This window comes from Cyanistes caeruleus, chromosome 5, assembly GCF_971803275.1.
Source record: "Cyanistes caeruleus chromosome 5, bCyaCae1.hap1.1, whole genome shotgun sequence".
NCBI classification, from domain to species: domain Eukaryota; kingdom Metazoa; phylum Chordata; class Aves; order Passeriformes; family Paridae; genus Cyanistes; species Cyanistes caeruleus.
In genome coordinates this window covers 82,850,797-82,878,496 of record NC_141705.1, presented here as the reverse complement: position 1 = coordinate 82,878,496, position 27,700 = coordinate 82,850,797, and the positions used below count along the sequence as shown (strand labels likewise).

The following is a 27,700-nucleotide window of genomic DNA, read 5'->3' as shown; positions in this document are numbered from 1 at the left end:
GCACAATTAAAGATGATGAGCAGGAAAACTGCAGAGGCACGGGACACAGCAGAACACCATGATCCTTGTGCTGAGACAGAGCCTGAAGAAAAGCTGTCGGATGCACTGGATGTTCCTTGGTCAAAGCCAAGCTGGAAGCTTTTAAGAGACTTAAGCCTTCCCCTACCTCATTTTCTTAGTGGCTGTTGGAGGTAAGGGCTTTTTTGGAAGAAAAGCACAGAGAATGCCTCTGCTATATGGAATGCCACATAATCCACGTCTCTCTTTCAGCAGGAAGTTTTCTCATTTTACTTGCTCCGCTATCAGTCTAGATCAGCAAGGCTGGCATGAGTGGGTACCAGCAGCATGAGGTGGGCAGCACACAGCCTTCCGAGACAATGGTTCCTCTGGTGTCCTGCAGGCACAAGGAAAGTCCGGAACATTTTACGTGTGCTGTTCCCACTGGAGTCTGACTTCAGCCATCAAATTCAGCATGCTCCTACACAAAAGACTAAAGTGAAACAGCAGAAGTAACAGGGAACTGACAGGCCAAGTTCAAAAATACACTTGTGTTCTGACCCATTTCACTTAAATCCTTCTGATAAAACAAGAGGGCTCTTGGAAACAACAAACACTGATTTCCATCGGGAAAGAAGACAGGTAGGCCCAAACTCCAATTCTAGAGCAGTCAAAAGAACCCAAAAGAAACAAGACTGAAACATAACTCCCTCTTCATTTAGACTGAATGGCCATCTGTATGAGAAACAAGTTCATTACCACGGTGCTGTTCAGACAGCAGTTGTGTGTACACAGCGAAGGCACGCAGCAACACCAACTCCGCTAAGAAAACCCCACAACAAAGCGGGTTTCAAAACAGAAGAACCTGTGTACATCTCGCTGTGTAAACCAGACAGACGCTAGGAAAAGATGACAAGAGTTGTTTGATATGAATCCAAGATACAGCCATTTTAACAAAGCTGTCTGGTAAGAGCTCATCTGAACCACAACTTGAGCATCTCATCTTTATTTCTTTCAACTCTAGAGTGTTTAGGAGGAAAATGATAGAGAGATGAAGAAAGCAATGGAGCTGGCACGATTCAGAAAGTGGATATTACGGTTCCATAGCAGTACTGGCCCAGGTAGAAGGTGCTTTCTCCACATTTGTCTACCTGAGGAGGGGTAAATCACAAAGCTCAAACACCTTCCTGTTGACAGTTTGAATAAACACACCTTACATCAAGCTAGACACATTATGTCTCCATTATGGGCTTTGGGCTGTATAAGATAATTAAAACCACTTGCACTGCCAGCTCTCACATCACTGTTCAGCTTTTAGTTCTTTCAATAAAATGACATTGAGCACACTGCACAGAAATAAAACTGAAGATTCCACCTTATGAAAAACACTTCCTTTTGCCTGTGGAAATGACAGCTTCCATGGAAAATGGATTTTCTTCACCACAGGACAACAAAAAGGGCACGGGGGCTACAGCTGTTCCGGGCTCTCTTCTGGTGAAAGTGACTGCCATACAGTGAAGTCACAAACTACTTCTGAGCAAGTCCTGTGCACGCACCTATGATTTGGCTAAGCACGCTCCCAGCAGCTCAGTTCCAAACTATGGTAACTGCTGAAACTCTGGTGACTGGGAGAGTCAGACCCATAAACAGAACTTTTAATGATTTCAGGCCCTTTAAGAGACTCCCCAGTGAGCACTGAAATGGGATCAATAACATTTTGTGCAAGCATTAGAGCGGATCTTGCTCTTGTGCTACACGGCGGCAGCAAAAGCACATCCCTGGAACGTACAAATATTATTAAGTCAGAGAAAAAGCAAAGATGAGCAGAAACCCGAGAAGCAAAACACTCTTGATTTCAGGAGGCTAACACTGATTGAAAAAACCTCTTAGTGCGGTTCAAACTCACAAGCATGCAAGACCTCTTAACCTGTTGTTAAGCCAAAAATGTACCAAGTCCAGGCAGTCTCCACAAGAGAAAACACTGTTCAGAACAGTCATGTTGAAGGCTCACTCTGGAGTTCCTGTCAATAGCCAATCTGCAGGTTGAATACTCTGATTCTCCCACTGCACCAGGAGGGACAGAAGTGGCCAGACACACCGACCCTGACTGAAAACAGAAATGCCAACCTGTGTACGGCCTCCCAGGGCAGTAAGGAGCACTCCCATCGTGGAGACTGCAGCCCCCCTGCTCTTCTGGCACAGCCACGCCACACTTCCAGGGCTCACACCAATTTCAAAGCATCGAGGTTCTGGGCTGGCCAAGTACACCAGAGGTAATGGTTTACTCAACATCATCATCATCTTATCCTACAGCACTGACAGATCCAACCAAAACCCAGGAAATTCACCACTGAGCACAGCATAACCCAAATGTGTGGCAGCTGTCACACTCTCTCCTCACTATCTCCATGAACCTGGAACACATTAGGGTTCCTGGACTGGCCACCCCTGCAGACCAAAGGTAACACGCAGCTGTCTGATGCAGCCTGCTGCCTCTTCCATGATGAAACTGAAATACATCATGCAAATAGTCTTTATATGCAAATTTATTTCCTGCTATCCGAAGAGGATAATAAGGTAGGCAAGAGAAAGCATTTTTTATATATGTAAATAGATATATAAATTCCCTAATGAGGCAGCCCCTCCTCTGCACCAGCTGCCTGCTCAAATCTGCTGCCTGCACCCGCCACACTCCTGCATCTGTGGAGATGCCTGTGCTGCTGGAGGGACCAAGGCACCAGAGCTGGGCTTATCTCAGCCCACACACAGGCTGTCTGTGCCAGAGCCTCTGTGCATGGCAAAGCCTGTCTGTGCCAGAGCCTCTCTGCATGGCAAAGCCCTGCCTCTGCAGAGACACACAGTGCCAACAGCACTGACTCCCAGGGGAGTGAGACCTGGGTCAGCCAATAACCTCCCGATGCTCTGGTACCAATTTGGCTGTTCCAGGAAGGTTTCCTCAAGTGAGACCGTATCAAAGGGGCTTAGAATGGAGAGAGGAAATAGGGGAAAGTAACTCTTCAAGCAAAACTGAAGGGTTCAAGCACTATAATTCATAGCTGCCTAAATATTTTAGTAAATAAAGGTTGATCCAAACCTCCCTCCAGTCCCAGAAATGCAAGGCCATCATTTTACTATGGTGTAACAAACTTTGGCTTTGGCCTCACGCACATCTGGTTCAAATTAGCACCTGCATACCTCGGTTATTAAATAAAAACCAGCGCTCTCCACATGACCTGCCGAGTCCTTGTGCACAAGAACTTGTCCAACACTGTCATGTCTTCCCTTATCAGACGTGTGTGGTGTGACACAATGAACACAGCGCTGCAGCACAACTGGCACCAGTTCAATTCCCAAGTGCCAGGTCACGTTTCCCATCGTGCTGTTTTAACACAAACCCTGTAGGCTTGGTGGCTAATGGACAGAGCCCTGGAATTCCACCTCAGACCCTTCACATTTAACCTGAGGCTGATGAACTTCATGCAACCTCCAGGGAAGAATGCATCTGTCAAAACCATCGCTTGCAGCACATGGCCAAACCGAGAAGTATGCACCAGCCATTTCCATCTTGATTTGTTGCACCCAGCCTCCAGTGTCTGCTATGCAAGCTGGATTACAAATGAAAAGTTGCTGCTCCAGATATTTTTCCAAAACAGCACTTGGGGATTTGGATGGAGAAAGCAAACTGCTTTATTGTTAAAGCATAGATCTCGGTGCTAAGGAGAGCTCGCTTCTATTTCTGACTCCCCACGTGTCCTGTGTGAGCCAACGCCACTGCTCTACTGCCGTCTCCACGGCTCACCCCCGACCTGCCGCTGTGGAGACAGAGAACTTGCACCAGCTGAGGGTAAAACTACTGACTTCACACAGCTCTCATACCCAAACAGCGTTCAGCAGCTCACATATTCAAACAACGCTCAAAACTGTGAGCAGGTTCAAGAATTTATCAACTCTTCCAGGCGATGGTGTCCCGAGACTCCGGCTGCTGGCCCTGGGTGCTGCGCAGGCCCAGCCTTCTGCCAGCCTTTAGAAAGCAGGTGAAAACTCACTGACCCACAGGAACAAAGACCTTGATTGGAAACCAGTTTTATGAGAAGGAAGAAGGAAGCATGGGGATAATATCTGCCTATTTTTTGTTCAATATAGCAGAAACCCTTGGGGCAATAAGGTACAGGCACACAGCACAGCATCAAGTTACACATTTAGCTGCCCATTGAGGCATCCTGAGTTAGTCCTGCCAGTAACTGTCCATTTCTGTACATTTCTGCAACCTTTTGAGAGGCTGCCGTGGGTTGGTGCCTGGTAGATTTCCCTCAAGACCAAGAGCTGTGATTGTACATCACTAGCACAGAGACACCTCCGAGAAGTCTCAAGTCCTTGCAGTGACCACCTGAGCACAAACACTGGGCAGATGAGAAGGAACTTCCTCACAGCAACTCTCAGGAAGCTGAATGACTGTCTCTAGGCTGGGTCTCACCTACAGCAGACCCCAGCTGGACTAGGGCCCCCATGCCGCATTGTGAACTCACTTCCAGTCAGATCTGCGCCTCCTTCCTGCCTCAGCGCAGGCTTGAGTTACCAAAAATGACCTAACAAAACCATAGTTTTCATGTGTTTCATCAGGCTCATGTTCTGGCCTAAATCCCTGGTTAACAAGCTGAAGAAGCTCAATGTGTGACTTTGCTCAGATGGATGCTTGAAAGCAATTCCGAGTAACAAGATTTTTTTTTTTTTCTACTTGCTGTACCCTCTGGCAAAGAGCTCTTCAAGATGCGCCTCGGGAGGCTCCTGGCAGTAATCTGGCTCAGAGGGCAGCCTGTGTCAAACTGCAACATTAATTTGTTCTGCACTTGTCCAAGGACTGCAGAAAAGGAAACTTCCAAGTGCAAACACTGAGACATCCGAGGAGACGAGATTAAATGCCTCCCTTTTTGTCTCCGCAGAGCACTGGCCAGTAAATACTCTAACTGGTGTCAGGCAATGTGCTACAGCTGTTTGTTAGAGCAAACAAGAGGAAATCATTAAAGATAGAAACTTCCAGCCACTTGACTTCCACACCAAAACAGAGGCAGCGAGCAGACACGTCCGTGACGCGATTTCACGCTCCCAAGCAAACTGCCGAGCGTGGCCTCGCCTTACAGCACGAAGGAGAATTGTCCTCCACCGGAACCGAGGTGGAGCTTGCCAGCTCCGCTCTCCTGGGCTCCCATGCCTACACATCCAGTAGCTGCAATTTACATAATTGCAATTTCATTTGGCAAACATGCTCGGGCTCTTTTTATGCCCGATTTTCCCAAGTGCCGCTCCTCGGAGCTCAAGCCTTCACTCATTATTTCAAACAGCGGAAAAAATGCAAACCATAATTGATACAATTATTACACAAAAAACCAGGAAAAATTCTCATGGTTTGGAAGATGAGGGGACTGAAGGTTTTTGTGTTGGGCTTTTCCCCCCCCTTTTGTTCTCCTTTGCTCTTTAAGAACAGCACATGCAAAACATTTGTGAAGCCAACACAGCTGTGGGGCCTGCTCACCAGACCAGGACTGTCTACTCAGTATCCTTTCTAGCTTTTTATAGATACAACCTAAAAACACCATGAAATTTATTTCCTGTAATAATGATCCCCAAATATTTTCTTTAAAAGTGGATGTTTCAGCAAAACTCTCCCAAGAATGTGGAATTACACACTCACATTGTGTTAGCACAGTCCCTCCCTCCCTCCCCGCTTCCTTCACTGCGCCCCCTCAGACTCTCCCTGGTGTTCCGTTTCACCTGCCGAGGTCTCCGATGCTTGCCAAGCCAGGCTGGCACCGCCGCACCTGTACAGACCTTGCTGCAAACTGGCACACCCCACGCTGGGGGAAGGCTCCGAAAACATACAGGGTCACGAGTTCTTCCCCAAAATGCCCCTTTTTCCTACAGTAAATTCCTGGGCAGATAACTGTAAAGCTCATTTTCCTCTGTATGCTCCAGGACACTCCTGGTCTCCATCTCTGCATTTCCAGAGTCTAGCCTCAGGACCTCTAGGAGCTGTTATAAAGTCAATGTTATTTTAAGCTAATAAATGTAAGTCTCCTGTCCTGCACATGCACAACCCATTCCAACGCACTGGTAACCATTTCCTCATACAGCAGTTGCTCTTTTAAACAATTTACAGCCTTCCTTCCACAGCTGCAGTCTCTCCCTGGAGCAGGCCCAAGGGACCCACGCCCGTTCACACCAGATGCCAGCCTCTGCTGTGAGCAGCCCCACTGGCATCCCCTGTGGTCGCTGGAAGCTGGCACCGACAACGCCCGGGACGCTGCTCACAGCACCTCAGGGTTAGGCAGTGGAAGCACAAACCCGACCAGGACAGCAGGGAAATTCAATTCCTGAAGCTGCAGCACATGTCCAGGTAAGAGTGCAAAGAACAAAGACAGGACAGTGGATGTAACATGGAGTTCAATAAAGCAGAAGCAAATGGCAGCGGGGGCAGTTTGGCCTCCTTGGAGGACTCTGCTTGACAACATTAGGAGCATCCTTCTAAGATCCAGCTTCCCTCTAGCTTTTACAGATGGCAAAGCTGTGTTTCAGGAGCTGTGCTGTGACACAGTTCTACACTGGGAAAGTGTCCAGGTTCCCTGGGCTGTAGCCCACCAGAACCTACACAAGCCAGAGGCACAAGAAACACTTTGCACAGGCTGAGAGCTTTCCAGAGGGCTTGGGCTTGCACCAGAGGCACTTGTGTTTGTATTTTACCAATACCTAGGTGTACCTGGTTGGCCACTGTCTGAGCAGAGAGAAAACCTGCTCAGACAAAAACCTGAAAAAATTCTAAGTACTCACAAAATCTAAGTAGTCACAGCACACCCTTAACAAGAGTCCTCAGGTTCATGGATATCCAACCTCAAACCGAGAGCCAGGCATCGGTCACAGAATGGAGGCCAGGTCACTTGCAAGGTATAAACTCTTTTTTTCTTCATTCACTGCCTAAGAAACAGCTCCCAGACACTTGAGGCTCAACCAGACCATTTAATTGCTTCATTCAGTCACAATGTTACCTTCTTCTGCAAAATCTTCTCCTGAACAGCTACTTTGTGACTTTACAGCATCACAAAGACAGCTTTGGGATCTCGGGTAAGCTTGGGTTTGGGACTTTTTTTTTAAATTACAAAAGAAAGGGTGGGAAATGTTTCCCAGAACCTTCTCTTTATATTTGAACAAAGTATCGGTTTTTCTAAAAAAGCAGGTGGCCACTGTTTGCCCACATGCTCGCTACCAAAGTCAGAGTCTGCACACCCTCTGGAGCACAGCCCCTGCCTCCTCCAGTTCCTCCCCAGCCACAGCCTTTTGGGATGCCTGCTGGGAAGCAGGGGGAAGTTGTCATTTTCTGCTGAGATTTACTTATCCAGCTGATATTTAGGATCTGAGGTGGGAGACGATTTGTCATCTCACTGCCTGTTTTTCTATTCTTACCCCATCTAGTTCCCATCTCAGACAGGGGTTGCTATAAATCCACTCTGCACCATTTCAGTGTGACAGCAATGTCTGTGCCTAAAACACATCAAAATAAAACCTCCTGGGAAAAGCCTGTCACTAAGCAGACACATCACAAGTACCTGCTAAATGGAACAAGCAGATCTTTGCTCCCAAGACCCCGTTCTGATCCCTGATCTGTTTTGATGCGTGTGGCAGCTGTCTCTGAGGTGCCTTTCTGTGCACCAGAGGAGCCCCGTGTGCCTGGAGCCTCAGGTGCTGTTTCTGGGTCCTGCTGCCCAGGTCTGGAGCCGCAGAGGAGCACGGTCACACATCTCCTGCAGCACAGGAGCCCTGAGCTGGGCCCTGACTCGCATGGGCAGGGCTCCTGCAGAGGGCTTACTCCACAGCAGCACCACCTATGTGGTGGAGCACTTCACTTCCACCTGCACTGGATACTGGACTTACACACTGGACAGAAGAGAAGGGAACAAAGCACACAGGGCCACAAAAAGAGCAAATCTAACTGAAGGGGCACAGCCTGGGACTCCCTGACTCTGGCAGTATCCACCCTTGACATCTCTAGCTTCTGGGTCTCAGCTGTGTTCAGAACCAGAGCAAAGGCAGTCTGGCACTGGGATGAAAAATGAATGACTCAACAAATAACGTAAACAGGTCTACCTCATTTCATGTGTCCAGTTAAAGGAGAAGTTTGGTTTATTTTTCCCACCTTATTTTGACAACTCTGTCAACACTAGTTCAGAATCCTACGATGGACAGGACTTTTATCTCAAATGCTGCCAGCTGAACAAAAAAAACCAAACTCCTACAACTGTTACAATTCCACAGAGAACAGAAGCTGCCTTGTGTGCCATCACCATCTCACTGCTGCTGATCACCCAACACGGGACCCTGTCCCTAAGGTATCCACAATGTCCAGTGATTCCTGCTGCTAAACACATCAGGAGCACTAACCCACGAGCACAGAAGGGCTATGGAAACCCCCTGGAGCAGAGCCCGGGGAAAAGCCTTTAGAGGCGGGCACCTGATGGAAGTACTGACAGTCCCGTGCCCATTCCAACTGTAATGCATTCCAAAGGAAAGGAGAAAGGGCTGCAGTGGCACTGCTGTTTATGTTTGCCAGTACATTCCCCTTCCATTTTGTTTTCCCCCATGGAGCTGGAACAATTAACTCAAGTGGGAGCAGAGTCAGTCACAACTAGTTACCGACTTCAATTGAACCCAGACTGTCAGGAGCAGTCCCTGAGCACTGAAACCACGATGGAAGCACCTCCAAGCTGACTAAATATCCCATCTGTATGAAGCACCCAATCCTCTTTTTTTCCCCTTTTATTTCACAAATATTGCATGGGATGGAGGAATGTCAGGGCTGAGCTCTCCAGAACAGATGTAGAACACATGTATTTGCATCAGTTTGAAGCAAGATTCCAGACACTAGAAAGCAGTTGTGGTTTGGCAGTGGAGACCTCATTTTAATTAGCTCGGGGTACAAATGATTTCTAGAAAGCCTTCCTCATGCTGGAGTAGGGTTACTTCTGTCTGGACAGGTCTTCCAGGCAGATTTCCTCGGGGGGAAAACTGCAGAGGTAACGATTCCAACTCAGTCCACGACAAGGGGCAAATCCGTACATCAGGTGTTCCCCCACGTCCCCGGGGCAGTGCCAGCATCCACCTCAGAACCTGGCGTGACTGCAGCCCGTGGAGCAGGACTCACCACAGGCAGAGCAGCACCACGTGTGCTTTGCAAAATCCTCCCATGCCTCGCACTCTTCTTGATCTGTCCTCTACAGATGTGCATTTCTTCCAAACTCAGCTCAAGGGAAATCGAGTCAAGGTGGGACTAGCTTGGCTAACAAGCAGTTGCCATTTCCTATCCACCAAGTATTGATATCACCCAAGAGAAAAATGTTTGTTCCCTGTTGCAATTATTTCCCTTTTTAGCTTGCTTAGCTTTCATGTTCTGCATAAGTGACTGTTCGAAGGAACATGCAGAATTATCCCACAGCCAGAAACTTGCTCTTAATTAGAAAGGGAATGCAAGAAAGAAGGAATCAGTGTGCCGGATGATGTCTCATTAATACACACTGATAACTCCAAAGCCTGTGATATTGCTCATTCATCACGTCCTCAGCATCGGTGTCCAGCAACAGCCATTAGACACAGCATCAGGCAACAACATCACCATAGCAAACAAAAAAGACAGCACTCACCTTTCTAAAGAGAGGGAAACAAACAGCTAATGACGTGGCAAGATTAAATGGTTGCATTTCTTCCAAGACCCAACTTAAGCTTACAGAAGACAAGCGAGGAATGCCACCAACTGAACTTGGATTGACCGAAAACACCTGAGAACACTGGCTGACACGGCACCCAAGTCCCCCATGCTATGTAGTCCTGCCCAAGAACCAGGTTTGCCCCAGTGCCAGCCCCACCGTGAGGGCAGGAGCCCACCCTGCATGGGATCCTGGATGGGACCCCCAGCTAGGACGTGTCCTTCCTGTCTCTTGCTACTTGAATAATTGTCAGCAACTGTAGCAGAACACTGGTTACACTCCAGTCCCTTCCTTACCTAGCTGCTCTACAAGGCAGCAAGTTCTCATCCCATCAGGCTCTGGATCAGCCCCGTTCAAAGGGACAGCAGGATTTTCATGGGCAGCCAGAGAACAGGCTGACTTCCCTAAGGCACATCCCCTCCATAGGAAACGGGACGCTCCCTCGCCTGCCACATGCAAGCAGCCAGCTGCACAGAGCTCTGTGCTCATGGTGAGACATGCTGCTCCCTGCACTGGGACTGAAACCTGCCAAGCTCTGCTCCACTGGAACCAGAGGCATTCGGCACACTTTGGAAAAGGTTACTATTTATAGAATATCCAGTGCTCTGTAGCCCTACTAAGGTTTCATCCTTTCTCCATTGTTCATAGATATTTTCCATAAAAAGCAAATTTCACTGCTCTGCATTTAATGGATAGATTCTGAGGGAAAAAGCTGAAAAGAAAAACAACGTCCCTGGGAGTTAAATCAAAGGAAGGGATAGTTTTTCCAGCTGGGTTCTGGACGATGGAAGACAGTCTGTCATTCTGAGGCCAGAAAATGTCTTTTACATACACCAGTCCCAGCAAACCTACCCTGAGTTATGAGGTTTATTTTACAATAGTTTAAGTCTAATATTGTACTTGACTTCAGCAGCTAACAACCAAGGCCTAAGCATATAGCTATTGCTTACAAAGCAGCACCTGGGTCATTTCATTTCAGCAAAAAACAACGGGCAGCCATAAATCCAAAACAGTCCTTCCCACGGTGTTTATTATTATTATTAGAACAAGACTAAAGTTTGTAAACTGTCCCTCTAAGCGAGGAGCATTCTTTAGGGGCAGCTCTTCTGGGAGAGCAAGCAAGTAGAACATCCCCTGAGGGCTCACTCAACCTGTGTCATTCACCTCAGCTCATCTCAGCTCATTTGCAAATCAAGTGCTGGAAATGCACCCCGTGGGTCAGCCTCGGGCACTTGAGATATACAACAGCAAAATTAAACACAGAGTAAGGCCTCCTAGCTGATGGAACACGGAGCTTTCTCCATGCTGGAAAGGCTTTAGGCGAGGTGATTTGCCCTGCAGTGCTCTGAAATGGTGCAAGCTGTGCTGGAACTACGTGCACATGCTCCTCCCTGGCAGTGATGCTGACAACAGCTGTCCAATAATCCACCAAGTCCCACAGAGCAGGTTACAGATGACCTGAGCATTTCCTCGAGCTTACTTTGGGGAGACAGCCCCAAACTATCAGATCAGTGGTTGGATAAATTCATAGGAGGCACTCGTGCTCATTCTCCTCTACTTACAGAAGCCCTTTCTACACAAACAGTGCAAATCAGGCACATAAGGAGGAGCTCTGGCAAGAATCAGAATTCTCCCCACCAGCTGAAATGCAAACTGATTCAACAGCATTGTTCTGCTCAAAGTGGAGCAGAAACCTACCATCAACAACAGCCAAGTGTTTGACACACTCTTTGAGATGGGTGTAATGGAGACTTCGTGCACAGGGGAATAAAGAGTCATCCATAGTCCTTTCAGCACATTAGCTAATCTGAGAGATCAAATAAAAATTATAAAAAGACAAGGAAGGGTTGGAAAACCCCCACAAGATGATTACAGACTGACCAGGAAGCCCTCCAGCCCCTGCTCCAGGTGTGCAGACCCCCCAGCACCGGCACAGACCTCCAGTTCACAGCACTGTGTCTATTCACCTGTCTCTGATAGGTTTGCACCACAGCTTCTCTGACAACTTGAGAAAATCACTATTTCCAAAAGATACTTTTTCCTTTTTTTTTCCTGCCTTGTTTTTCCAACTACATAGAGCATTGCAGACATTTTATTAATGCTGCTCTGCTTTCATCAGCTACACATAACAGCCTTTATTAGAAGAGATTACTACAAGTATGAAAATGTTCATTATCGCGAGCACTAAATTTGTGTGGAATGGAACAAATACATTCCTACGTGATAATCAACGTGGTCATTATGAGCTCAGGCTTCTGGTTTACTTCAGAGCTACTGGGTATCTGTTTCCTTTTCAGTTTAGGCGTGCCAGTGCTTCATCCTGGTCTGCTTCCACATAGCAGCTGACAATCACTCAGCCTCTAGGTATGGATACCTATTCTTTCACAAAATACCTCACAAACACAGTCTCCAGGAACAGCCTGAAAGGATGACTGGGAAATGTCCACGGACACCTGCACATTCCAACCAGGTTCCCTGCGTTCTGCTCTCCAGCTTGGCAGCTCAGCTTCTTAAAGCAAACCTTTCTGAAGAGGGCGAGCACTTTGCATGCATTGTGTATCATCCCAGCCCGACCTGGTCCATCCCTGTGCCACCAGCTGTCCCACTCCAGGCTGACAGCGGGGCACAGGAGCCTCTCTGCAGTCTCCAGACACCTGTGCCCCACAGGCTGGCAGAGGGAGGAGGTGAGGAGCTGACCCCACACAGTTCCCACAGGCTCCTGGCTGGAGCCCAGCTCTTGGCCCGCCACCCTCCCGCTGCTCCCACGGGAATAACCTGGAGCACATTGGGGACTGCCAGCGCAGGTGTGAAGCGCACCTGGAAAAGCGTTTCCTTTCCTCCGTGCGTCACCGACGCGGGAGCTCGCAGGTGCACCTGGTGCTGTGAGGTGACGGGACTGGCCCTGGGGAAGGGCCCTCTGCTGCAGGGGGGTACTGGGCAGCTGCTGCACTCCAGTCAAACCCCACAGAGCGCAATTGCTCCTTGCCACATCTGAGGTCTCTTGCTCGGTTCAGTTTGTAGTCCCTGATGTAATGTGTCATCTTCTAGATTGTCAAAATTCATTTTTCCAATGCCTATGAAGGTCTAAATTATCTGGGGTTTGCTTTATGTCCTTTTATATCCCAAATGTGGCCCCACCTTCCACGCACTCTAAAGTCCTCAGGAATTGAGCTCAAATCCACTGAAGTACCCCAGAATCCAGTGTAACTCCTATGACTTCTCTTGGAAAGACAAGATGGAATTTATGGCCACCAAAGTCTCCTTTGTCAAACCAAACCTGCACATAGTTCAGCTCCAAGTCCAGAAGCACATTTGGTGCTTCAAAGAGATGCAATTCACCATTCTTGCAAAGCAAATTTGAAGGGGGAATGAACAAATCCCACCACAAACATTGGGATTCCTCTCTCATAATCATGGACAGGAAGGAAGAACAATTCAAAAAGACTGTAAGAAAAGCCTTCCTGCTCATGGCAAGAGAGTAAGACTTGTGACTTTTAAAGGTCCAGTGGCCCCACTTCTGAGCACTCCAAGTGCTTTTGTGCTCCATCACACCTGTTGTCAAATGTGCAGCACCACGTGTATGAGAGGCAGAACATCACACCTATGGCTTCTGGAGACAAAAGGCTCCTCTTGTCACCCTCACAAACAGTCTCAACAAGTAACACAATTTCCACACCTACCTGTCCCTCACTGCACCGGGAAGAAACACACAGCAAGCCTTCAAGAGATGAAATTGACATCTGACATCTGGAGGAGAGGCAGTCTCTTTCACACTGCACTGTCCAGTGATGCGAAATCTGACAGGTATTTTGTACTGCAAGGGCAGAAGTGTTTGAAATTAGATGTGATTCCCTGCAAGACTCAAGCCATTTCCATAGCAATTTATTAAACAAAGATGGCTTCATTTAAAAGGAAGAAATATTTCTATAATACCCCCCTTTTCTTGATTGGGAACCCTTTGGGGATTTTGGGAAACAGTAAAGGGAAAAGAAATCATGTCAGGAGGACACTGTTGGTCAGATCCAACACCATCCTCAGCTTCTGCAATTTTCCACATGTGAAATGGGTCCTCTGGAAGGCTTTCCTGAGCCACCTGCAGCAGCTGCTGTGGGAGGCTTTAGGGGGAAAAAGTGTTACCAGTGCTCTTACCCTGCTTCAGGAGCACACATTTGAAACACAAAATGACCACCCAACTGCCTTCACAGCCAATACTCAGGGACAGAAAAAATCAACAAGCTCCATTCTCCTGTCATTACATCTGATGGTCTGGTTTGAATTCTTTCACAATTGAGAACACCAACACCAGGATCTGGGGTTTTTATATGCTTTGCGGTTAGGTTTTATAGGTGCAAACATTCCCCCTGCCCTGCCCCCTGCCCCCCCTCCACACCCCCAGTCAGTGGAACAGCAGAGAAAGAATGAATCTTCATCTTACTAAGTTCCCTAATTTTTACCAACAGATTCCACCTAATTATTTGAAGCACCTAAACACTTTTGATGGCTGCACTGCTACCTGCAGAAATGCAGCTAAGAACTTGCTCCAATCGCCATGGAAGCTACATCCAAGCTCACAGGGTCCTCAGACACGTCAGTGAGGCTGGAGCCTCCCTCTCAGGCCCATCGCACTGAGCCCCTCCCAAAAGATCAGCAAGGTGACGAGACTTGCTTTGGGACCTAAACAAGGAGTTCCCGACTATTGCATACCTTCCTAAGTGCCAATATCCACAGGGCCCTTTATCACCTTGAACAAACAAGTCATGTTTAATGCATACCAGAGCAGAGGTTAGGGCTAGACAGGGTAAACATACACCTGTGTAAAGAAATCAGGACCTGTCCGCCTGCTGAGTTCTGGCCACGAGACTTGCACTGGCCTTCGGGTGAATTCCACCTCCTACAGCTCATTTCTCACGCGTGCTTTCCCGGATCAAGGTGGGAACAGACCTGGTTAGCAAGGAAGGATAGGCAATGCCTCTGCCACAACAGGCTCACTCTAGAGAACCAGCCTCCCAGACCAACCTGCCGTATGGGTTGTCTGCTAAAGCCCGTAAGAAAAGGGGAGGAAGCAGAAACCCCAGCTAGTGTTGCTGGGGTTGAGCTTCTTACCAAAGGATAGGCTGGCTGTAGATGCAGAAAAGATACAGAGATTCATCTTCTGGCAGGGGCTGATTGCTAAGGGTCCAGATATAGCAGCAGGTGAGAGCACAGCCATTGCTCACCAGAGCCAGATGGAATATCCCCATCCCTATGGCAGGCACAAGCAGTGCTGCACACCTTCCAGGGGCCGAGCCTGGCTAGGGAAAACATTACGGCAAAATAAGAATTACAAAAAGCTTTGTCAAGATTACACCTACTCAGCTTCTGGAAAACTGTGAGATTTCCTTCCTCTGACCTTTCTGGAGTAACCCTGGCATCCAGCTCACGGCTGGCACTGCCTCCATGTCCCACGAAGGAGCAGTTTCCAGCCCCCCCAGACTGTGCAGAGAACTGCAGCAACCACAGGTGCCCTACAGAGCAGAGCCAGGAGCTCACCGTGCCAGCATCACCAGCCTCTAAAGCTGCACAGAACTGCCTGCAGCCCTGCCACAACACAGAGGGCACTGCCCAGATTAAAACCCCACAGCTCCACAGGGAATACCTGCTCTCCCTTGGCTCAGTAGGTACACAACAGAGAAAATTAAAAATGTCTTCCATGTGTCTTTGTGATTGCAGCCAACAGTAACTTCTGAATCACCATGTGAAATTCTTTTCCACGCTGAACTGTTCTAAGAAAACGTTGCGGGGTCTCTCGTAAACCAGCAAACTGCAGGAGAAACAGAGTTTGGACCATCTCCGTGACAGCACCAAAAAGACACCCAGACCGCTCTCAGGGAACTCCACAAATCACAGACATGCACCAGAGCAACAGGAAAAAGGAAAAACAAATGGGAAAAAAGCTATCACAACAACCTCTTGAATTACTGCAAGTTCTAGAAGAAAGACCTGGTTTGGCTATAGAAGTTATCTCGTGCTGCCCCCCCCGGACAGCCAGAAACATCTCTTGCGTGCACCGAGAGCCGCTCCCGACCTGGAATGGCTCTGCCTAACGCAAAGGCGACTCCGGGTGGAGAACGAGGAAACTGCAGCTCCTTTCCAAGGAGCCCAGAAAATCCTGACCAGAGAGGCAAGCCCAGGGAGCCACGGGCTACAAGTACCAATGGCTATTTTACCTTTTTTCTAACGTGATGCTAGATTTAGGAATTTAGGAAATAAGGCAAAGAGCGCTTCCATTGTCAAAGCTAAACCACCACAGCACAGTTCCATCCTCTCTCAGTTCAGACACAGATTTAACCTTTTGTGCTGCATTTCCCCCCTGAATATCCCAAGTAGAACAGCTCCCAGGGCGTTTGCCAGGCGGCAGAAACTGTGACCCGTTTGAAGCTCATGCAAAACCTTGCTCATGCCATGCTGTGGAGCTGCTCTTCAGGCAGCACCTCCTCTGCCAATTAGCCAGCCACAACAGAACGAAAAATGACCCCGGAAGGATGGAAGGGACAGAAGAGAATAACACTTCTATTTCAGGCAGAAATTACATTAAAAAAACCCCAAACATCAACATGTTCCTTGCTTTCAAGAAATGTCTCATCAAATAAACCTCCTCACGTGTTGCACCTGAGGTTTTCCATCAAAATAACATGTTTTTTCTCAGATTCATTTAAGTCTATAATCCAGGGGTACTCACGGAAACTCTTCCAACACAATTTGCTGCTGCTCTTCCTGCTAGGGCCTGCGAGAAGCTATCAGTCAGTCCTTGTCCCACGTTTCTCAGTGACCTCAGAAAAAAAAGGAAAACTCTCACTGAGAGTGGTTTCACACGGGTTTTGTGTTCGCTGCTGGGCTAAGGGTTCTGCAAGTGTGAGACAGTCCTCAGCCTGTTCCAGCCCACTCGTCTATCCCTGCTCTGCTTTTACAAACCTTGCAGGCTCAGCGCTTCTGCAAATCCACAAAACAGCTGTTTCTCAAAAATTAACTTTTACTACTGCGCGTTTTCTGCCGTTCATCCAGAGCACCCTAAACGCTTATTTTACATTTTCACAAGCAGGGCCGGAGTTCCCACGTATGCAAGAACATTAAAATTTCAGTACACCAGTCGAAACTTGAACACATATAACACATTACTCGTCAGACAACACCTCAACAAATTAACTCCTACGCATTGCTAGACCCGCCCAGAGAGACCCAGCCGCCACCAGGCCCAAAGACCAACAGCCCGCGGATCTTACCGCAGCTTCCCCGCGCTTACCTTGCGCCTCCTCCAGCGCCAGTCCCGCTGCTGGCCCGGAACACCAATGCATTAAAAAGCGCCATTTCCACCCAAAACCGGCCGGAGCGCGGCCGCGCAGCCCCTGACGGCAGCCGGAAAGAGGGCGCCTTCCGCTTCCGACGCCCAAGTTTGCCGCCCTGCCTCGCCATTGGCTGTTCCCGTGCGCCGCTCGCAGCGCTGATTGGGCAGCGGCGGCAGACCCCGCCCCTCCCAGAGAGGGCGCGGCGGCCGCGGGGCGGGGGGCGGGAGCCGCAGGAGGGGCGTGGCCTCGGCCGGGAGGGGCGGGGGCCCAAGGGAGAGGGCCCACAAGGGGGCGTGGCCTCGGCAGCCAGGGGCGTGGTCTCGGCCGGGAGGGGCGTGGCCCCGCCCCAAGCCGCTTTCTGGGACCCTACACCTCTATTAGGTTACTCCTACCACTGAGAAAGTTGTTTTTATAAAATAATCGGTTTGTGCTTAAACTCGCAGCAGCATTGTACCCGAGTTATGGCAACAGCAGAAGGAGGCACGACCCCTGCTCTCGGCACACAAGCTACAAGTTAGAAGAGTTACAGAGCAGTGAATCAGCAGGGAAAGGCAAGAAGAGAAAAGCAGGGGGGGAAACACAAGTTAAATATGAGAAAGTGTGACTGCAGTGTCTGTGAAACACGCAGACTGCAACACGTACGGGAAGGCAGAGCTCAGAACGACAGGCTAAAGCTGAAGCCTGCATAAGCACGGCTTGGATTGCCCTGGGCAGAGACCTTTGGGGAGGCAGAGGGGTCAGAGCCTCAGCGTGAGACTGAGTCCTTCTCATGCTGGGGGCCATCGCCCTTGACTCTCTCATTAGTGGTAAGAAAGAGTTCAACTCAGTTAGGTGAAAGCCTCAAAAATACTTCACCTTCTCCTTTGAAGAGCTTTTCAATAAAGGTGCTGTTTGTCTCACGTACAAGGGCTGCTCTGCAGCTCACGAGCAGGTTCGCTCACACCTGCTGTGGGACCACACTTGAGGCAGCGTTTCCTCTGCCCCTCGGCCAGCCATAACTGGATAAATAGTAAGCCCAAAATTAGGGAAGGGATGGAGAGGAATGACACTTTTATTTCAAGCAGGAGAGCCAAGGGAGATGAAATAAATCAGTGGGGTACACCTGCTCAGTGTCCCAGCCAAAACCAGGATAGCAAGTCACAAACACCCCTGACCTCCAGAGCACCTTTGCAGGCGCTTTTTGTACTTTTCTTTAGCACCGAGGCCACGAGAGAAATCCAAGCTCTGGCTTCCCCTTGAGAAAGGGACCAGAAGCACTACTGTGGCTGAACTCAACACCAAGACCACGATCCTCTTTTTTGGGCAACACTGAAGCTCTAAAAAAGCCCAGAACACGGGACACTCCTCCCTTTGAACTGATGCAGCTCTGCAGGAAGTGGCAATTTTAACTTGAGCCCAACCAACCTGCTGTGAGTGCAGGAGCGGCAGACGAGGCAGCAGCGATCCCAAGTGTGCCCTCAGCTCCCTGCTAACCCCTCATAGCCTTCCTGGTGTGTGTCCAGATGCTTCACTTATGTAAAAAAAAAACCTATCATTAACATATTTCTCTCTTTCAAAAAAAATCTCCCATCAAATAATCTTTCTCACGCGTTCCACCTGAGGCTTTCCTTCAAAACAACGTGGTTTCCTTTCCAGATTAATTTTAGAACTGGACATCATCATCGGTACTTCGGGGATATTCTTGCAGCACAATCTGCAGCTTCTCTGGCAGGCTGAGAAGAAATTATCGCTCAGCTCTTGTCCCAGGCTTCCAAGTAACCTCGAGGAAAAAAAAAGTACTTTTACTTAGAATCATTGCCACAGCTTTGGTTCACTGCCTGATTAAGTGTTCTGTAAATGACAGGGCACGGTCCTCAGCCTGCTGGAGCTGATTTCTCTGTTCCCTGCTGTGCTTTTTCAAACCCTCAAACCACTGTTTGGGCCTCAGCACCTCTGCAGATTTCACAATACAGCAGCAGCTTCTCCAAAGGTGATGCAGCCCCGGCCCTGCACAGCTCCCACCCCTGGCAGGGGGATGGCAAAGGGGGGTGGGGACACCAACAGGGGGTGACACCGACAGCCAACAGCCAAGAACAGACTCTCTTCCTCTGCCAGGAGCCAAACTGTGACAAACAATTATGAAGCTGGGATACTCCAGGCCCCAAACCTGCTAAGAGATAAGAGAGAGAGGAAAGAGAGAGGTTAATAGCTAAAAGCTAAGAGAGCAAAGTTCTTGTAACAACCCAATATATCTTCTTCTATAGTGAGTATTCTAATTCCCAGTATCCAATCACTACAAGATACACCCACTACAGATTTTACATACAGTGTTGCATTTGAGGCTCTACAAGCTTTACAAGTTCTTTCCTTGCTTCTTGACCTTTGGGCTGTCTACCAGCAGAAGGACATTGTTATACCAGAAACTGTCTTATTTGTTAGTTTTTGCACATACTGAAGTATAACGGGTACTGCTGCTAAGACTACAATTAACACTTATTAAAACAATTAAGCTTATTTTACAGAGTTCTCTTAGCCAAGGCGCAAAGCTTAAACTTTTAAACAAATTGTACAGCTTCTCTAACTTTTGAAGGTCAGATTGATTCACTTTAGAACTATCAATATGAGTTTGGTTGGCTAAATCTTTAAAATTTTGCAGCTGTTTATGAATAGGAACAGTATGATCTGACAAACAGATGGTATCAAAGCTTGCAGTCTTTGGCTGAGGCAACCCAGGTATTTATCTTGGGCTGATTTACAGGTAAAGTTTTACTACAAAAATTAAAGCAAAAGGGTAAAAACAACATGCATTCATGCAAATAACGCGATTTCGTTGGGTTTTTTTTTTAACTGCCTCTGGTAGATCACTTTCTGTCAAAGTCTTTCTAAGTTCCTGTGTTTGCACTGTCCCTGTTGGTGCTCCAGTCTCTGCTTCCGAATAATCTCTCTCCTCATTTCCCTCCATTTCCCGCTCCCGTTCTCCCCCGTGTTCCGCGGCTGCTGCCGCCGCAGGGCAGCTCCAGAGTCGCGCGGCTGTTTCGTCATCGGCTTCGACGGTGGCCGCGTAGGTGAACCCGGAAGTGGCAGCACATCGGTGCGCTGGGGCCGCGGCTCTCGCTGTTCCGCGGCTCTCGCTGTTCCGCGTTGTCGGGGAGAGTCGCTGGCGCAGTGGATACAGACGGGATCTGTGCCGGTGTTAGCAGCGGGGCAGAGACAGGCGGGGGCCGTGTGCCGGCGTCGGGCGGCTGCGGTGGTGGACGCGGGGACGTGAAGACGCACGGCGGGGACCGGACAGCGGCTGGGCCGGGCGGTGGCAGAGGCGACGCGGCTGTCAGCAGTTGTAGAGCCGGGGCCCCGTGCCCGTCCTTGCTCTCCCCCCCGCGGCTTGAGAGGCCGGTACGGAGGGCGGTGGAAAAGCTGCGGCTGCGAGCGGGCACGGGGCAGCCGCGGGCGGCGGCAGGAACATCGGCGATAGAACCTGTGACTGCGCATGCGTGGATGACGTCAGCGCCGCAGGGCAGCATGGGGGAGTGGTGTGGGACGGCGCGACTTCCGAATGGGCCCCGGCGGCACCGCTGAGAGCGGCGTCGCTGAACGGCGGCGGCGGCGGCGGGAACGGCGACTGCACGGCTGCCGGGAAAGCGGAGCCCGCGGGGCGCCATAGGCGGCGCGGGCGGCACGGAGCGGCTGTAGGGGAGCGGAGCGTGCCGGAACTGGGGTAGGAGTAACGAGGGCCGCGCGGTCGAGGGGCGGGGGCGCGCCGCTCTAAGCGGGCGGGAAGGGAGGGACGCCTGTGGGGACAGAGGGAACGGGGGCCGTGAGGGCAGAGCCGGGGGCGGGCAGGGCGGGGATTGCGACACCGGTGACGAGGCTGGGGGGGGTGTGGAACACGGAGCGGGGAGCTCGCCGGTTGCCACGTCGGAGACGGGAGAGGGATGAGGATGGGGAAGGGGAGGGGGCGCCGCGGGATCCGCCGTGGGGTTTGGGGACATAGGAACAGACCGCGAAATCACGGGGGCTGGGGCAGGTGGGGCAGGGAGGCAAGAAGGGGATAACACACTCTTAACATCCCACAGGGGTTATCCCCATTTGACTGTAACAGAGGTGAACTGCCATGCTAAACATGAGAACCTAGTTCATCCCCGATTTTTCTATCAATCAGACTAATAAAGCACATGGTAAGGGGCCAGGGAGGAGAGAGGCATTGCTTGGTCCTGCTGGATGGTCCAGCCTAAACCAGTCGCTTTGCTGGGCTGGCTGAAGCTGCTGGTGGGGTTTGCTTTCTCTGGTGTAGGCTCCACAGCTCGGCTCACGGCTCAGCACCTGAAGGCAGCTGCTGCTCATTCAGGGGGCACGGCCATCAGATTTGTCCTGAGGAGGGACCCCAGCAGGGGCCAGCTGCAGCTGACCACAGCTGATAGTTCAGTCCAGATCTCTGCCAAAGGACCCCTCCAAAGTTTCACCCAGGCCGATATAAACAAAGGTGAGTGCAGGGTTTGAGGCAGTCACAGCAAGTGTAAAAACAAAGGCTGGTTTAGGTAGTCCTGTGAGGAGTAGGGAGCTGGACCTGATGATCCCTATGGGTCCCTTCCAGTTTGGGATATTCCATGATTCTGTGATTCTTTATGAGAGAGGGAGGGAAAGAAGTAAGATTAGAGCAGAACCCTGTATCATTGAACAGATGTTAAAACAGCTCTCTCAGCAGGAGAAAAAGAATAAAGAGAGAAAGTCGTGAAACCCAAATTCTGGAGCTCTGTCAAGCCCCAGGTGCCTCAGCTGATGGGGTCAGCCTGCTTCCAAAGTAAGAATTAGAAGCTGCAGCCTGTAAAGAAGCATCTCTTTTCTGCTGTCTCTCTCTCCAGGGCATGTGGTGAAAATGCCAGCCACAGGAAAGGGATCCTGGTGGAAACTTCCCCTTCACCTTTGATGTGATGGATGCAGATGGCAACAAACTGATGGACCGGGTTTTTTACATCCATGTCATAGGTAAAAGGCAGTTATGCTTTCTTTGCTGCAGCGCTCAGGGCTGCTCCCAGATTCCATCCCACATGTACTGCAAGGCGAAATGTAATTCTTGAGACTCGGTTTTGATGCGCCGTCAATTCCAAGGCCTTTGAAGTGAGGGGCACGGGGAGATTTTGCAGATGTAAGGGTTCATTCTTTGGCTTCTGACAAACTCAGTGAAAAGGTAGAAAAATTCCCCTTAGTATCTTTCACATTTTGTTGAGATCGTCTATAAGACATTATAATGTTATCAACCCCGATCAATGGCAAGGCCTAAAGTTCCTGGTTTGGAATTATCAAAACATTTGTGCGTGTGTTTTGTTTTCCTGCCCAAGCACCCACGGGAAGAAGCATCTCCTAACTCAGCTTTGTGTTTAACCCTTCCAGAGGACAGATTTCCCCCCTCCATCATCACTAACGAGGGGCTGGTGTTGGATGAGAACTCGGCAAAGACAATCAGAACCCTCCAGCTCTCGGCCACTGACCAGGACAGCGAAGCCTCCCAGCTCCAGTTGAAGGTCACCTGGCAGCCACAGCTGGGGCATCTGGAGCACGTGGCTTCCCCAGGTGAGCTGGGAGGTGTTGGGCTCTCACAGCTGCAAAATGCTGGAGGCTTTTGAGCCCTAAACATTCATTGCAGGAAAAACATGCCCAGAGGCAGCGACACACAATTCCAGTTCCTGTTAGAAATCAAAGCTAAAATAAATGAGCCCAGAGGGTTAGGGAATAAGGTGAGTGGAGGCAGAGCAGCCCAATAATCCCAGTTTAGGATTTATTCAGCCTCTGGGCCAGTTTCTGGCCCTACTGCTGCTTCTGCAGTAGGTTTTCCTTTTCTCCCAGGAAAACCTTTGGCCTTTGCTGTGAACAGCAAAGAATCCATCCCTTAATGTCCTTGGGAACGGCTCATCTTGGTGCACAGACTGTCCTCCTTGGTGCTTTCTGTCCTCCTCTTGGCCAGTATGTCCCTTGATCCCTAAAGCCCAGCCTCTTTCCCTAAGCTGTGCTGTGGAGAGAGGAAGGGAACCGTCTACTGAGTTTAACAGGAAGCGATGTTGGGGTGTGATGGTTGTGCTGGATAATGAACTCTGGTTGTTCAGGGAAGGGGGTTGGTCAGTTCTGCAGATGTGATCTGAATTTCAGAGCTGCCTTTCGTGCCTGCTGACTGTGCGAGTGTGCTGCCTCTCCCTGATGAATTAATCTTGATCTGTGGTGTCATAAAATGCGCTCTTCTGATTTTATTATATTCATCTAAGGTTGTATTTCTTCTTAACTTTAGATTTCTCATTAACGTGAGATGAAAGCGGAAATATCTGCTCTGTGTTTTCAAGATGCAGACGGTCCCTGTACAGCTCAGTTTGGGTGTGTGGTTTGCCTCATCTTCTCACAAAAACATGTTGAAAGGGCAGGAATAGTGAATGAGTTATAATAAGCAAACTACTCCCTGCTGTGAGAGTAAATTAAAAACTTGCAGTATCTTTGTCTAAATTGCAAACTAACCGGGCGGGGAGACACCGGTGGGGCTGCACTGATTCTGGCCTAAAAATCTCCTTGGATTTGGGACTAACTGGGAGGCCTGGGTGCTTTTCATTTATTTCATTTATTTTCCATTTCATTCATTTTCCATTTATTTTATTCTCTAAATCTTCAGAGTGCCAGGAAAATACTGGTTTCTTTTAATGTAGGGCCGTACTGGAAATACAAAACGTTCTCAGCTGGGCTCTCTTTTATAAGTTTGACTGTGTTCTCGGCCAATAGAAATGAGCAGAGGCGGCTCAGGCCATGCTCCACAACATGGGATATTTTGGCTCATTCCCTAATTAAGAGACCAGAAGCCAAAAATGTTCCTCTAGAAACGAGTGGCTTTCCCTGTTTGGGGTGTCTCACTGTCCTCTCCTGGCTGCGTTATCCACGTGCAGCCCACTCCATCTCCCCCAGGCTCTCCCATTAAATTGCTTGGACCAGCATCATCTCTCTTAATTCCTGCCAGCCTGGAACTAGTTCATGAAGTTTCCTTTTATAGCTCCAATTGTTTGCACAAACCCAGAGGAGCCGCCTGGCCGGAGAAACTGCCCAGTGGAGCATGTGGAGCCTGGCCCCAGCCAGGCTGGAACATCTCCCCGAATTCTCCAGGGCCTGCAAAGTACAGCTGCACTCTGCAGATAATAAATGGAGAGCTCTGGGAGGCCTGAGCAAGCAGAATTGCTCATTTTTAATTCACGGCCTTGGAAATCAGGGGGGTTTTGAGGTGAAATTGTGCCCAGAGTTCCTTTGTCCCGTGGTCCCAGGGAGCCTTAGCACTGCCCCCGCATTACAACGCCGGTTTGTCTGAGGTACCTGCACGTAAAGAACGTCCAGAGTCACCTCTGACTTCACTGCAAGGCGCATAACCCCCTTTCTGGGGTTTTATTGCCAGGCAAGGGACTCTGCTCAGTCCTTCCTGACAGTCCACGTCCCTCTCTACGTGTCCTACATCTGTGTGACGGCACCGAGGGGCTGGGCTTCCCCGGAGCACCGCAGCGAGATGGAGTTCTCCTTCTTCTACGACACCGTTCTCTGGAGGACAGGTGAGCCTGAGGCGCTCCAAGGGCTATGGAAGAAGTGGTTCCTTCATGTTTTCCCCTTAGCTCCTGCACTGCCCCCAGAGTCCTGAGGGAGCGGGGAACTCGGAATATTGCCTTCCTCTGTGCTTGCGGGGGGCTTAGGCAGCCGGTGGCTGACGGAGGGAGCGTGCAGCTGGCTCACTGGAGGCTGATCCCAGCTGAACCCTGCCTTGTGGAGGTGTCCCAAGCGCTTCTGGGGCTGGCAGAGCCCAGCAGAGGAGAGCGAGGGTGCTGTGTGGGCTCCCAGTGGCGCTTGCTGTCCTTGCAGGGATCCAGACGGACAGCGCGCTCTCGGCCTGCCTGCAGATAATCCCCATCTACATCCGCGAGGACGGCCGGCCGGTCATCGAGTTCAAGACGCAGGCCAAGTTCAGAGGTGAGGGCAGCGATCCTGGCAGGGACACAGAGCAGGGTCACACAGAGCTCTGCTCTGACGGCACAGGCAGCGGAACGAGTCCCCGTCCCCGCCGGGAGCCCCTCTGCCCCTGCGAGGTGGGGCCTCTCCGCGCTCTGCCTCCCGTCACCTCCTTGTCCTCCCCCAGGGCTGTTTGTCATGGAGCACCACAGCCTGCCAGGTGTCAGGTCCTCTTTGGTAACTCCAGAGCACCTGGGAGGCATCGAATTTGCCCTGCAGCTGCTGTGGAGCGCTCAGACTTTTGATTCTCCCTACCAGCTCTGGAGAGCAACCAGCTCCTACAACAGGTGAGGGCTGGGGGTGCAGTCCCCTCCAGCAGCTTCCCCCACAGCACCACGTTCTCCCTGGCACCCCTCCAGCAGCCACGCCAGCAATAGCACGGAATGCTCAGGAGCTTGGTCAGAGCTGGAGCACCGTTGTACTGCGAGAAAAATCAGCTCAGCCTCTTGGAAAGGAATGTTTCCAGCAGTGCGGCCTGTGGATAGACTGATCCCAGAGTCACACTTGTCCCTCGGGGACTGCTGGATGACATTGCTGGGGCAAGGGAGAGGTGCTGCCCTGGGTGAAGAGCTTTGAGCTGTGCTTGGTGGCTGCAGGGTCTTCTGTCTGTTCCCAGGAAGGATTACTCTGGAGGATACACCATCTTCCTGATGCCCTGCACGGTGCAGCCCACGCCGCCGTGGGCAGAGCCTGGAGCCAAGCCCCTGCCCTGCCCTGCCCGGCTCACGCTCCCGAGCGGTAAGAGGGCAGGAGGGCAGGCTCGGCCCCTTTGGGGTGCACACCCGTCCAAACCTCATCTCCCCTTTGTTTCCTTCCTTGTCCCAGTTGCAGGTTTTTGATCCCGATCGCCTTCCGGCAGACAAACCGCCCACTTCCAGTTGTTTACTCCCTGAACACAGAGTTTCAGCTCTGTAACAACGAGAAGGTTTTTCTAATGGACCCCACCAAATCGGAAAGGTCTCTGGCAGAAATGGATTACAAGGGGGCTTTATCCAAGGGTAGGATTTACCTCTCCTCTTCTGCCTGTGCCCAGCATTTCTGCTTTCACAGCTTCCATTCCCTGGAGAGGAAAGGGCAGAACCCACGTGTAGCTTTGCCTCTTCTACAGCAGTAATTGACATCTTACAGCCCTGTGAAAGAACAGCGTGCTCTGGCACCGCGTTTTGTCACTCCCACACACCGAGCCCTTCCCAAACAACCCCAACCCTTCTGAACACGGACACTTGGCTCTGGCAGCGTTTTCCTGCTTGGGAAATTTCACCTGCCCCTCTTTGTCCCGACCTCCCCCCGGGCAGATCCTGTACGGGCGCGTGCTCTGGCCCCCCGAACAAAACCTCAACGCCGCTTACAAGCTGCAGCTGGAGAAGGTCTACCTGTGCACAGGCAGGGCTGGCCACGTGCCCCTCTTCCACCCCACGGGCACCGTCTACAACCAGGGGCCCCAGTACGGCTGCATCCAGCCCCACAAGTACCTGAAGCACCGATTCCTCCTCCTGGTGAGTGCTCTGCTCCTGCTTCTTCCCGTTTGGGATTTGCTCTGGCAACCGGCAGGCGGTGGCTGCAAAGGGATGAGGAAGGGAGCCCGTGGGGGATGTTTTGTGCTGCTGCTGCTGCTGCTGCCAGCTGTGAACACCAGATCAGTTTTCCCCCACCCTTTGAGTGTGTTCCTCAATCGGTGCCCACGTGTACGTGTGGAGATGGGGCATTCGGACTAGATCCCTGACACAGGTGTTTGGTGGGGCTCTGGCTTCCAGCCTCCCTTGGGAAAGCAGACAGCATCCCTCACCACACTTCTCTGACTTTCCAGCACCGAAACCAGACAGAAGTGACGGGTAAGTATTTCCACGCTGTGCCTTTTGACTCTGCCCACTTTGCTTCCCAGCTGTCCGAGTTCCACTCGGTGAGCAGCATGCCCGGAGTTGATGGATTTACTCTCAAGGTGGATGCTCTCTACCAGGTATGGAGTACCCAGTGCTTTTGGTAGCCCAAAATGGACTCCTCTGTCCAGGACCTCCCGAACACTTGGTGAATTGTAGACTCTGGGCCTTCACACTTCACCTCTGATACAAGAAATGAAGATGAGGATGTTAGTCCCGTAATTTCATTTTTTTTTTCCCCTGAGGCACTCATGAGAAAGCTCTTTAAAAACACTTTATTCGTGTTCCTGAAGGAATTAATGCCATTGCAAAGGCAGGACACCTCGCTGGGTGGTGCGTGCTCCCGAGGAGCTCCCCTTGAACAGCGAGGTGGAGCTGCCCCGGGGCGCCCCGAAGGCGGCGGGCGGCCGCTGCTGCACCGTCAGGAACCTCCATCCACCGAGGGACAGCGGCGGCCTCTGCCAGGGCCAGGGCAGGGAAGTGAAGCAGGTGCACTTGCAAGTCATACGGGTATTTTTTTAGTCTGGTGAGGAGGGGCAGCTGTCAATTCCCCCTGCTCCCGTCTTAGCGACTGCACCGCCGCCCTTCCTCCGTGCTGCTCCAGCTCTCCCGGGCTTAACTGGGCAGGGTGGCGAAGGCATCTGCCACCCCCGTGAGCCAGCCGAGGAGCAGCCGGGTTCCTCGTTGGCCTCCGGAAGAGAGTAAAGCTAAAATACAAAACCCGCTGTGATCGGGGTGTCCCTTCTTGCGCCGCCCCGCCGGT

At 50.6% G+C, this 27,700-nt stretch overlaps 3 protein-coding genes across 5 annotated transcripts in view; 2 read left to right on the top strand and 1 right to left on the bottom strand.

Annotated features, from left to right (window-relative positions):
* The window catches only part of BMP3 (bone morphogenetic protein 3), a 78,988-nt gene extending 58,920 nt beyond the window's left edge, over positions 1–20,068 (bottom strand). The window contains exons 1-4 of one of the 2 annotated variants that reach the window (XM_086890959.1): positions 18,662–20,068; positions 18,470–18,575; positions 16,462–16,552; positions 13,424–13,557 (exon numbers count right to left, since the gene is read on the bottom strand). The gene's annotated coding sequence lies outside the window, so the exon portion shown is untranslated. Of the gene's footprint in view, positions 1–13,423; positions 13,558–16,461; positions 16,553–17,022; positions 17,178–18,469; positions 18,576–18,661 lie in introns of those variants that run through there. The other variant, XM_086890960.1, reaches the window with a different exon arrangement.
* Positions 20,069–21,335: 1,267 nt separating this feature from the next.
* On the top strand, positions 21,336–27,657 carry LOC147653323 (extracellular matrix organizing protein FRAS1-like). 2 transcript variants are annotated; one of them, XM_086890963.1, is made up of 9 exons: positions 21,336–21,524; positions 21,904–22,027; positions 22,433–22,612; positions 23,322–23,404; positions 24,459–24,609; positions 24,914–25,021; positions 25,188–25,347; positions 25,677–25,798; positions 25,886–27,657. In XM_086890963.1, the coding sequence occupies exons 5-9, from the start codon at positions 24,567–24,569 to the stop codon at positions 25,897–25,899; spliced, it is 447 nt and encodes a 148-aa protein (XP_086747089.1). In that variant the 5' UTR covers positions 21,336–21,524; positions 21,904–22,027; positions 22,433–22,612; positions 23,322–23,404; positions 24,459–24,566; the 3' UTR covers positions 25,900–27,657. The 2 variants fall into 2 exon arrangements, 1 of the variants encoding a protein (XP_086747089.1); XR_015287380.1 differs by lacking the exons at positions 21,336–21,524; positions 21,904–22,027; positions 22,433–22,612 and having other exon boundaries at positions 25,886–26,892; positions 27,018–27,146; positions 27,231–27,657.
* LOC147653322 (extracellular matrix organizing protein FRAS1-like) lies at positions 26,031–27,657 on the top strand. The gene is made up of 3 exons (XM_086890453.1): positions 26,031–26,147; positions 26,356–26,556; positions 26,943–27,657. Exons 1-3 carry the CDS (start codon positions 26,031–26,033, stop codon positions 27,042–27,044), a joined length of 420 nt encoding a protein of 139 aa, XP_086746579.1. The 3' UTR covers positions 27,045–27,657.
* Positions 27,658–27,700: the final 43 nt, after the last annotated feature.

Coding starts and splice junctions, on each gene's coding strand:
- LOC147653323 (XM_086890963.1), top strand. CDS start 24,567: ATGGAGTTCTCCTTCTTCTACGACACCGTTCTCTGGAGGACAG. Junction 24,610..24,913: donor CACCGTTCTCTGGAGGACAG/GTGAGCCTGAGG, acceptor CTGTCCTTGCAG/GGATCCAGACGGACAGCGCG. Junction 25,348..25,676: donor GCAACCAGCTCCTACAACAG/GTGAGGGCTGGG, acceptor GTCTGTTCCCAG/GAAGGATTACTCTGGAGGAT.
- LOC147653322 (XM_086890453.1), top strand. CDS start 26,031: ATGGATTACAAGGGGGCTTTATCCAAGGGTAGGATTTACCTCTCCTCT. Junction 26,148..26,355: donor GGAAAGGGCAGAACCCACGT/GTAGCTTTGCCT, acceptor CCCCCCGGGCAG/ATCCTGTACGGGCGCGTGCT. Junction 26,557..26,942: donor AGCACCGATTCCTCCTCCTG/GTGAGTGCTCTG, acceptor TTTGCTTCCCAG/CTGTCCGAGTTCCACTCGGT.